Raw genomic sequence first — 11,017 nt, forward strand, 5'->3', positions numbered from 1 at the left:
TGAGCCCGGAACTGCCGTCAATGCCATGACTCGGCTTGATATGCCATCAAATCTTACCTTTCCGGGATAACCTCTCTGCTACGGGTAGTGCGACTATCTATTGCCCTCTAAGTAGTAAGCATGTACTCTGTAATTATTCCAAAACTAAAAATAAACATCTCACTTGTTCGTTTTTTCAAGCTTTTGACACAACCCCAGTCTGTGGTAATTGTTATCAATACAAAAGGACTCCATTGTCATAACAGATATTTTGTACTTTGGATCACCACACTATCCCAAGTTTACTTTCGCTTTTTCCCACGTTGGGTTTCGCACTTTATATTGTCCTCATTTCGCTCTTTAGTATTTTGTTTCATCTCCATACATTTCTCATTCATCTTCGATTTTTATCCAGTTAAAATGCAGTACTCCTCCATACTTTCCACTAGCATGGCTATATTTTCGCTTTTTAGCGTTGCCGCAGCCACCAACACCGACCCTTTCAAAGTCACCCTCCCAGATATACTTTATCGTGTCGACGAGACTAATTCCCGGCAGGTGCTAAAGGACCAAGGCATTATGCGGAGCAATGTCCTGTTCACTTCAGATTTGCAGGCCGCCAGGAACGCTGCATCAAAAGTCAAAATTTCTTCTACCGGTGAACCTGTTCTCAGTGCTTGGGTTTATTACATCAAGACGGCCGGGATGGAGACAAAGTTTAATTTTGTCAGAGGCGTCGGTAATTCTGCGATTAAAGAGTTTCAGAGCACAGATATAATCCCTTTGACGCACATCATCAAAGCTGAAGCGATCGCGACGAATGGCGCAGTGGTGAGTGGTCGCCAGACAAATAAACCCAGGAAATAGTGCCACTACTTAGACACCACGCAAGCGCAACGGTTACGCCTTTACGTGGATGCAGTTGAAAGAAGAGCGGGGATAGAATCGTGGGATTTGTACGCAGCATATCCGTAGTTTACTATTTGAGCTGATAAAATACCTGATAAACAAAGATGCTGGCAAATGGAGACCGGACGGGAGAACTATGGCCGAAGCGTGTCTTTTGGTCCCGTTGCAGGTAGCTTAAATGTTTCTATCCTTATAATTATCGTTAACATGAATCGGGAAAACATTTTCAAGCTGATATAACAAAGTCCTTTTCCGGTCGACTTTTGCATAAAATAAACAAAAGAATTCCAAACATTAGCACTGCCCATTTCGGTCATTTGACCTGTTTTTCGGTATGTTGGGGTCTGTTTAATGATTGCGTACCTCAACCGCTCCAGACACCAAAACACATGCAATAGTAGTCCCCAGCTGAAAATCCGAAAAAGTAGAAAATGTGCAGGCGGGTGGAGCTGTGCCAGAATACGGTGACTGCGTGATTTCTTCTTGACGCCACTTTCTACATCCTTTTGGGGTCTTGTCAAATCTTGGTGAGGATCCAATCGCTTCTTTTACCTTCCCTGTAATTATTAGATAATACTGCCGTCACTCGTAAAAAAAAAAAAAAAAAAAAAGGACTTTGGCGTGGACTCCTTGCACGTCAAAAATCTCCGCAAATGTCGGCTGTCATGTTGAGAAACGGCTTTGCCAACCAAATATTTTCATGCAATCGGCCGAAGTAAACCAAATGGAGAAGGTCCCCTGTAAGAACCGTTCGGAGGTCGGGTGCGAAGTTATCCCGATTCCGCGATTGTACGCGTCCGCCCAGAGGGGCGGCGACGTTTCTAGGCAGACCCAACCAATAATGGAAGGGCCCAAGAACTCATTGTCAGCCCCGTCAGCATGGTATCTATGGATAATCCCTGTGATAGCCAAGCTATTGCGCCTTGGCGTTTGGTGGGTCCATCGGATCTCCAGATTACCTTGTTCCCGAAAGTTAGCAAGTAAGTCAACTAATCTCGTCCAAGCCAGACACTTTTTCCATGTTGCCCTGCGGCACAAAACATCCTCATTAATTCTCTAAGCCACTTCTGGCGACCTTTTCCGCGCACTTCGTAATTTTCTTATTTTTAATTTTTTTTGGTCCGGTCGGGATCGGGGTTTGTTCACTTTTTGTACTTTTGTGGTATTAGATTACCTGTTGTTGCCTGTAAATCTTTTGAACGCGCGCGTTACATTCTTTAAAATCTCCAGATATCCACATTCCACTCAAAACAATATTGCGTCCCCCCGCCGCCAAAGTCCTGGAAGTTCTCATGTCGGCCTGATTTGTTCTTCTGTCTTTCAGTTTGCCCACGTCAGCATATCTTTGAGTACTGCCCACGGTGTTCATCTAGGCTACTGTACCCCTTGACGGGAAAAAAAGGGATGGTTCCTACGGCACCGTAATAGTATTTTACTTTGCACCCTTCTTTTTTTTTTTTTTTTTTTTTTTTTTTAGGAGGGAGTCTCCGTGCGTTCGTCTCAATTCTTCAGCAGAAGAAGGCCCTGCAGACGTGGCTATCGGTTCGCAGGCTGCATTAGAGCGTTCGTCAACGTCAAGTTTCGCACACTTTTCAACGGACAAAATTCAGACCTAGGTAGCTGAACGGCCGGCCAGTTCGGCGCAACTCTTTGGGCCCCAGGAACAACCGCCTAGGGCCGCCGTCAGCCGCAACGGCGCCACTAGCAGCCGGTAAGGCAAAATGGCGTTCATTCGGCAAACCCTCACGCTCGTCAAGAAGAACTTCCTTATAATCCTCGTGCGCCATTCGACAGCGACAGTACTTCGTGCCTTCTTGTTACCCATCTTCCTCGCGGCATTCCTCAGTTTCGCCAGGTACTTCTTTGTCTCTCCGGCGCGCAATGGTATCGCCGATTCGCTGGCCATCAGGTCGCTGGAGGATAGCTTGCGCGTGGCGGGCGAGACCTCCAGGAACACGGTCGTCTTTGTCGATGGAGGTCACAAAAGTGGTGACATTGACAGGGTCATCAACAATCTGACTTCTCAGGTTGAGGCCGCCGGCAAGACTGTTTTCCGACTTGAAAGGGAAAATCAAATACAGAGGGAGTGCAAGAGCTCGCTGAGGGGCGTATCGCAATGCTATGGTGCCGCAGTCTTCAACGGCTCACCTGACTTTGGCGGAGTATGGAACTACACAATTCGCATGGATGGCGGCCTGGCCTCGGTGGGTCGTATAGACACTCAGTCGGACAAACGTGACGCCCAAATCTTCATCCTACCCTTCCAGCGCGCCGTCGACGCTGCCATTACCGGCGTCAACTCATCCAGCAACTCGAGCCCCCTTAGCAACTCGCATGAATATGTTTTCACTAGTCTCACCCAGCAGGAGAGGGACGAGCAAATTCGGGTGAGATATCAGCAGGCCGTCACGAACTTTATGGGCGTCGCCTTCATCCTCGCCATCATTGGAGTCTGCTATCACTTGACCGGCTTCATGGCGACGGAGCGGGAAATCGGCATGTCGACACTTATCGAGTCAATGATGCCAACTAGGCAGCGTTGGCAGGCACAAGCTGCACGGTTGCTTTCATACCACATTGCCTTCGACGTCATCTACCTGCCAGGATGGATCATTGGGGCATTGATCCTACAACAAGGTGTCTTTCGACACACCAGCACCGCCATGTATGTCTTTTATAATATCACTGCCGGCTTGGCCCTTTCTTCCATGTCAATTTTCGGGGCTGCCTTTTTCAAAAAGGCTCAGCTGAGTGGCGTTGTGGTTACAATCGTCTACTGTGTGCTCGCAATAGTCGCGCAGGCCATCTCCTACCCCAGTACTGCGCAGGTTACGATTCTGGGCCTCCTGTTCGCGCCGTGCAACTATGTCTACTTCATCACAAACACTGCTCGATGGGAGGCAAAAAAGTGGCCTACCGACTTGACCGACGTCCCGCCCGAGAGTGCCTGGGATATACCGGCTATCTGGCTTTGGGTTTTCTTGATTATACAGATCATTGTGTACCCCATTGTGGGCGCTCTCATCGAACGATACCTTTACGGTACGGCCACCAAGGGCCGTAACATAGTTAACGGAAGCGAAATGGGAGGCGAAGCCGCGGTTCGACTCGAAGGCTTTACCAAGATCTACAAACCTGGCTTCATCCGGCGCATGTTCTCCTTCATCTCAAAACCCAAACCTCCCGTTCGCGCTGTCGACGGCCTGACACTGAGCGCTGGGCGTGGTCAGATTCTCGCGCTTCTGGGCGCCAACGGCAGTGGCAAGAGTACCTCGTTGGACGCCATTGCCGGTATCAACAGGTTGACCAGCGGAAGCATAACGATTGATGGAACCGGAGGCTTGGGTATCGCGCCGCAGAAGAACGTGCTGTGGGACGATGTCACTGTCGAGGAGCACATTCGGATTTTCAACAGCCTCAAGGCGCCAACCCACAAGTCCAGCAAGCAAGAGATTCGCGAGCTCGTTGAGGCCGTGGATCTGACCAAGAAGATCAAGGCCAGGTCGAAAACTCTCTCAGGTGGCCAGAAGCGCAAGCTGCAGCTGGGTATGATGTTGACAGGCGGGAGCGCAGTATGTTGCGTGGACGAGGTCTCGAGTGGTCTCGATCCGCTCAGCAGGCGAAAGATCTGGGACATATTACTGGCTGAGCGGGGCAAGAGGACCATGATTCTGACAACTCACTTCCTCGACGAGGCAGACCTGCTGGCCGATCACATTGCCGTGCTTTCCAAGGGTACACTGCGCGCAGAGGGCTCCTCAGTGGAGCTGAAGAACAGGCTCGGTGGAGGTTATCGCATTCACTTCCTGAAGACCAAGACTCTTCAAGACGGCCCGGTCGTTGAAGGTGTTACCAAGAAGGTCTCGTTCGATATTATCAGCTACATTGCGCCTTCATCTGCGCTTGCTGCCGAGGTCATCCGGACCCTAGAGGCCCAAGGCATACGCGACTACCGCTTCTCTGGACCGACAATCGAAGACGTGTTCTTGCAGCTGGCCGAAGAAGTCAAGGGCGAAACTGACGCCGCATCAAGGGGCAGCCACCTGGCGGCGGCGAGTCTACAGGGGGGCAATGCCGAGAAGGCCTATTCCTCGGAAGTGGTCACCCCCGATGCGGAGAAGGAAAATCTCGAGCTGATGTCGGGGAACAAGGTTGGAATTCCTCAACAGGCCATCGTCCTGTTCAGAAAGCGATGCACGGTCTTCAAGCACAACTGGTTCCCCTCGTTCGCCGCCTTCATCATTCCCATCCTGGCAGCAGGCCTGTGTACGCTCTTCATTCGTGGGCAGTCTCAGGCGGGGTGTAGCACGCAGGAGACGAGACAGAGCGAGGACATCTTTAGTAACGATGATGGCGGCGACAGCAACCTATTGATGCTCTATGGGCCAGCGAGTCGATTGTCACAGCAAGCGCTGGTACAAATCATGTTGGGAATCCTGGGTCTTCCGGGCAATTCCACTGGCGCTTCTACCAGTACACAGACCTCGCTCAACCTGACCAACATTTTCCAGAATGTCACGTCTTTCGACGAGTTTACCAAGGGCATCATTGATCGGCGCAAGGAAGTCACACCTGCCGGCTTTTGGCTGGGAGATGCCAACAGCCCACCGACCTTGGCCTACTCCTCGATCCCGGAACTACAGAATGCCTTCTTTGGACAAAATATTTTGAACATGGCCTTGACAAACACAACTTTGGTGGCCAAGTACGCTGCTTTTGACACCCCATGGCAAGATAATACAGGCAACTCGCTCCAGCTGCTTGTCTATATCTGCCTTGCACTCTCTGCATACCCGGCCTTCTTCGCTCTGTACCCCAACGTCGAAAGGAGACGCTTCGTTCGCGGTTTGCAGTACTCCAACGGTGTTCGGCAATTCCCTCTCTGGATCGCATATGTCCTCTTTGACTTTATCAATGTTGTTGTATCATCGGCCATTGTCATAGGACTGTTTGTGGCTATTGCGGATGTGTGGTACCACGCAGGTTATCTGTTCCTCATTCTCGTCCTTTATGGGCTTTGTGCGATTCTTTTGGCTTACAACATCTCGATATTTGCGTCGAACCAACTCTCGGCGTATGCATTCACTGCCGGCTTCAACGCTGTCATGTTCCTGGTCTATCTGATCGGCTACATGGCGACCATCACATATGCCCCAGTCGATAAGGTCGACTCGTCTCTGTTGGTTGTCAACCTTGTTGTATCGGCCTTTGCACCCATCGGATCTGCCGTCCGAGGATTTTTCATTGCGCTGAACCTCTTCTCCTCGACGTGTCAAGACCAAGAGTTGGCGCCAAACCCTGGAGGTTTCCTTCAGTATGGCTCTCCCATCATGTACCTGATCATCCAGGCCATCCTGCTCTTCTTGTTGCTCCTTTGGCTGGATAGCGGCACCATCAGGGCTACATGGCAGCGTCTCTTTGCCCGCAAGAACAAGAACGCCAACCAACAAGCTGCCGACATCTCCGACGAGGAAGTGGCTGGTGAGATGGTTCGCGTCACGTCATCAGCCACAGATCCCTCGCAGCGCAGGCAAGACACCAAGGGCGTAGACGGTGTCAGCTCGTCCGACAAGGATGGGTTGCAGGTGGTGCACGTAACCAAGATGTTTGGCAAGAACACGGCCGTCGACAATGTCACTTTTGGAGTCAAGCACGGCGAGGTGTTTGCGCTGCTGGGCCCCAACGGTGCCGGCAAGTCGACCAGTCTCAACATGATTCGGGGAGACCTCCAGCCCTCGCCCGGTGGCGATGTCTTTGTTGAGGGCGTTTCCGTGTCCAAGCAATTGGCCGCCGCTCGTGCCAACCTGGGTGTCTGTCCACAGTACGATGCCATCGACGTCATGACGGTGACGGAACATCTCAGGTTCTATGCGCGCGTCAGGGGCATTGCCGACGTCGATCGCCAAGTCGAGGCTGTCATCCGGGCCGTCGGTCTCGAGCTTTTCCGTGACAGACAGGCGTATGCGCTGTCGGGGGGTAACAAGCGCAAGCTGTCGCTTGGCATTGCGCTGATGGGCAACCCGTCCGTCATCCTCCTGGATGAGCCGTCGTCAGGTCTGGATGCGGCCGCAAAGCGAATCATGTGGCGTACTTTGGCAGGCACCGTTCCTGGGAGGTCGATCCTGTTGACGACGCATTCCATGGAGGAGGCAGATGCATTGGCTGGTCGGGTTGGAATTCTGGCCAAGAGGAGTGAGTTTCTTTTTTTTTTTTTTTGTTTGCCCCTGCAGGTGTATTGAATCATGTGACACGGACTAACCAAAAGCTTCCCAAACACAATAGTGCTCGCAATGGGCTCGGCAGATAACCTGCGCCACCGCTTCGGCGACCTCCTCCACGTCCACATCGTACTCAAGGGCGCGCCCCGCACGTCGGACGCCGACGCGGCGCGCGTGCGAGACTGGATCGTCCAGACCCTCCCCGGCGCCGAGGTCGAGGAGAAGGTCTACCACGGACAGCTGCGGTTCTCGGTGCCGGCCAGCGCGGTGTCGGATCAGAAGCAACCTACGACGGAAGGCGGGGGCGAGGACGACGAGATCACGAGGGACGGCCAGGCCGCCGCCAACAGTCGCAGCTCGCAGAGCGCCGTTGGCAAGCTGGTGGTCATGCTCGAGGAGAACAAGAACCTCGGCATCGAGCACTACGCCGTCAGCCCCACGACCCTTGACCAGGTGTTTTTGACCATCGTCGGAAAGCACAACATCCAGGAGGAGGGTTATAATGAGGACGAGAAGCCGACGGGCTGGAGGAGGTTGTTTAGAAGGAAGAAGGCGTAGTAGATGTGCTTGAGGGGAGTTTTTTTTTTTTTTTTTCTGGGGGTTGCAAACCTTTTTGTATACCCAGAATTCTCTTTCGTTTTCTTTTTGTGGTGGGCTTCGAGATAGCGGTCGTCCGTCCCCTTTTGGTACACAGGACAGTTTCTTTTTTGAACACAAAAGGATTCCTAGCATATATTTTCTTGGATTGGTAGATTCTTTCTTTTCACAGTATTATTATACATGATAAAACTAGACTTATCAATTATAAAGAAGTCGTATCCGCGCTAGCATGGTCTGATAATGTCGGTTGATGTCTAAAGGTGCTATTTTACACCGATGTTGGGGGGTGATGTTGCAGACAGCCGCTCGTCATTTATCTTTTTTGGAATACACACCTTTGGCAGGTTGTTCAAGCAATCGTGATATTTTTGACAGCAGAACCAAAAAAGAAAAAAAAGTCGCCCACATAACCCCGGTGATCTGTAGAGCTTCGGTGACTTCTCACAACCAGGCGGGAGCTTAACGGGACGCGCAATTTCGGGTGATGGCGCTGGTGGGCTCAAAAGGGACTGACATGTCACTTGTCACAATTTCCTGCTCTCCGTCATGACGGAAACATCACGGCAACCTGCAGTTCTGGTGGTTTAGTGCTGCTGAGGCTTGGGAGAAGTGATGGCTGAACGGATAAGCCTTTTGTTTATTTTTTATTGATCCGTCTTATAGGGGCAACGGCTCTTCTTGCACCAGCTTTTCTGCTATACTACGGTCCTAAGCCCCCCGTTCTCTCTACACCACTCCTCTACATTTGCTCGCATTATCACATCGTCAAGTGAAGACAGCTATTCGACAAGAAGCATGAGCACAACACCCGTCAGATATTTTCGGGTTGCCTCTGCTTGATGAAGGAAGAACCCTGGACACAACGGAGGCTACTCACACATACATAAAACCAACTACTCGAGTCTCCAGCAGCGGGATTCGTGGTATCTGGCCTTGACGGGTGTAGCTCGCAGTCGCAAGAGGCCTGTTCTTCGGTCATAACAAGTCCCAAAATACCGAAAAAACGCCAGGCTTCCACATATATATATCCCGTTAGAAATGCCTGTCGTTTGCTCAAGGTATGGTTTCGAGATTTAATTTCTGATTTTCTTGTCTCCTTGGAACGCGATTAATCCCATCGTCTGGCGGCAAAAGCGATCATTGTAGACCAGCCAGATAGTTTTATGATTCCATGGGAAAAAAAAACTATACCACTAACCTCGTATCTCTGCGCGACAAAAAACAGTAGTCATATCACCGAAGCGAGCACCAGCTCGGTTATCTCGGATTATCGTCGCACGAGAGACCCGTCCGTTATCGGACCGCTCGTCGTCAGCCAAAGCCTCTACTCCCATAGGCTGTCTCCGACCTGTACCTGCATGGCAAACCCGTCAATCACAACCATCAGGGGTGGCACCGCCGTCCCTATGCAGGCATGCCGGAAGGCGCCGAACCCAGCACTGCTCGACATGAGTCCCGAGACCGAGACGTCAACCACAGGCCCGGAAAGCAGGACACCAAGCAGTTCAGATGTAGACCTCGACGGCGGTGTCAGGACGGGGGTCGCCGTTGGTATTATTGTGTTTGTCGTCGTGCTGGTTATTCTAGGCTTGGTGACGACTGGGAAGCGGTGGAAGGGTAAGGAGGTGCAGAGAGGTGGAGAGCTGCCGCTTTGAGGCGCCATTGCAGACTATCATGCCACCGAATAGCGCAGTATTATGGGTGCCCCCCTCTGCAGTACGCGCTCACGACGACAGTCTTGATAGGCCAGTAGGAGGCAGACAAGGGGGGCGCGAAGGCGGCAGGCGGGGTGGGGAGTAAGTGGATCTTGAGTACTGGTGATTAAGGTCAGGAAATGTCAGCAGCTTTTCAGGCTTGAGTGGCTGGTTGATGGGCTGCATCAGTCAAGTTTGAATGGAAAAAAAAACTTGTCACTTGGGTTGGAGTCTCGGGAGAAAGACATACAGCAGGTGATGATGGCCCGATCAGAATAGAAATAACGGATCGGGTCAAAACAAGCAGGTAGGGGCAGTGAATGATTAGAGTCTTTGATTCATGTCGGATGAGCCAAAAATTTGATGATTATAACAAGTAAGAACAATAGTTTTGGAAATACTGCCGATGAGATGGATGCAGAGTGGCAATGACCAGCATTGACTGTGTCATACAAGAATGAGCCGGAAGTGGTCACAGCATTCAACTGTGATTCTCGAAGTCGCTCGAGACAAAGAGAGATAGGGACATAAATTTCAACCCGGTTCGGTTGTTTCTTTGTCTCGAGCCAGCCATTGTGGTGGTGTCCGCTACGCAGTCTAGCCTCAAAGGCGCGTAAAGAACAAAGGGAAATGCGGTTTTAATACAGCCCCTGAACTCCCAAGTCGAGCAAATCTCCAAATAATCCCAGTGGATGCAGTTTTTAGATCGATCATCCCCTTATAACAATCAAAACTAACGCAAAAAAAATCTAAAATCACCATGGCTAAGCGATCAAATCCCCGCAAAGCAACCAAGGACGAATTTACCGAAGCATTCAACGCACAGCTCCTTCAGGTCAAGGTCCTCCTCCAATCTCCCGACGAGCCACAATTTGAGCCCTCAGCGTCCAACATATCCGCAGCCCGGCGGTTGGCCGACCAGGCCGTCGCCCTCTCGACCGCCTATCCAAAACTGCACGCCAAGGCGCACCTGTTCCTGGGCCACGTCCTGTGCGCCGACGGCCGGTGGCTCGAGGCGCACCAGGCGTACGTCAGGTCGGCGTCCATATGCCCAGAGGTTGGGCAGCTCACTGCGCAGATGATTGCTGCGTACAACCGCGAGGTGGAGGAGGAGAAGGTGCAGAGGCGGGCGAGGGAGGGGAAAGAATGTGCTGGTGGATCTTTGGAAGAGCAGAATGATCAGGCTGTTATAACTGAGCCTGAACCGGTTCTGGAGAATAATCCCAAAACGAGGCAGGGTCCGCCGGTGCTGAGGAGGGTAAAAGCTAGGTATTTTGATTATGTCCACCCGGACTTTTACTTGGATATATAGAGTGAGGGTAGCTTGAATTAAAGATACTAAGGTGTATGTATATTAATATATATATACTTTGTTAATTTCTCGATTAGATAGAATACCACTGTACTGGAGTGGTCCATGTGACTTACCCCTGATTTCAGACACCCCAACCCCAACCCAGAGGGTCCATGTTAGTCGAGGCGCAAAGGGTCAGCACAAGACAAAATTGTACATCAAGACTATGCAAAACAAAATTGGATATTTATAATGTCAACTGCTAGACTTTCTAAAACTTATATCATAGAATATATGTTTGCTTATAGGAAACAGCTTGACCG

General features: G+C 51.0%; 4 protein-coding genes across 4 annotated transcripts; all 4 read left to right on the plus strand.

Annotated features, from left to right (window-relative positions):
* Positions 1-399: 399 nt before the first annotated feature.
* PgNI_08323 (uncharacterized protein) lies at positions 400-922 on the plus strand (the record flags this gene model as incomplete). Its single annotated transcript, XM_031128321.1, has 2 exons — positions 400-810; positions 860-922. The coding sequence occupies 2 exons, from the start codon at positions 400-402 to the stop codon at positions 920-922; spliced, it is 474 nt and encodes a 157-aa protein (XP_030979363.1).
* Positions 923-2,325: 1,403 nt separating this feature from the next.
* Positions 2,326-7,928, plus strand: PgNI_08324 (uncharacterized protein). The gene is made up of 2 exons (XM_031128322.1): positions 2,326-7,080; positions 7,171-7,928. The coding sequence occupies exons 1-2, from the start codon at positions 2,610-2,612 to the stop codon at positions 7,662-7,664; spliced, it is 4,965 nt and encodes a 1,654-aa protein (XP_030979230.1). The 5' UTR covers positions 2,326-2,609; the 3' UTR covers positions 7,665-7,928.
* An 816-nt stretch (positions 7,929-8,744) lies between these two features.
* On the plus strand, positions 8,745-9,361 carry PgNI_08325 (uncharacterized protein; the record flags this gene model as incomplete). The annotated part of the gene is made up of 2 exons (XM_031128323.1): positions 8,745-8,764; positions 8,932-9,361. The coding sequence occupies 2 exons, from the start codon at positions 8,745-8,747 to the stop codon at positions 9,359-9,361; spliced, it is 450 nt and encodes a 149-aa protein (XP_030979375.1).
* Positions 9,362-10,160: 799 nt separating this feature from the next.
* Positions 10,161-10,712, plus strand: PgNI_08326 (uncharacterized protein; the record flags this gene model as incomplete). The annotated part of the gene is made up of 1 exon (XM_031128324.1): positions 10,161-10,712. The coding sequence occupies one exon, from the start codon at positions 10,161-10,163 to the stop codon at positions 10,710-10,712; it is 552 nt and encodes a 183-aa protein (XP_030979364.1).
* Positions 10,713-11,017: the final 305 nt, after the last annotated feature.

The sequence above is a fragment of the Pyricularia grisea genome (genome assembly GCF_004355905.1).
Source record: "Pyricularia grisea strain NI907 chromosome V map unlocalized Pyricularia_grisea_NI907_Scaffold_6, whole genome shotgun sequence".
NCBI lineage: Eukaryota > Fungi > Ascomycota > Sordariomycetes > Magnaporthales > Pyriculariaceae > Pyricularia > Pyricularia grisea.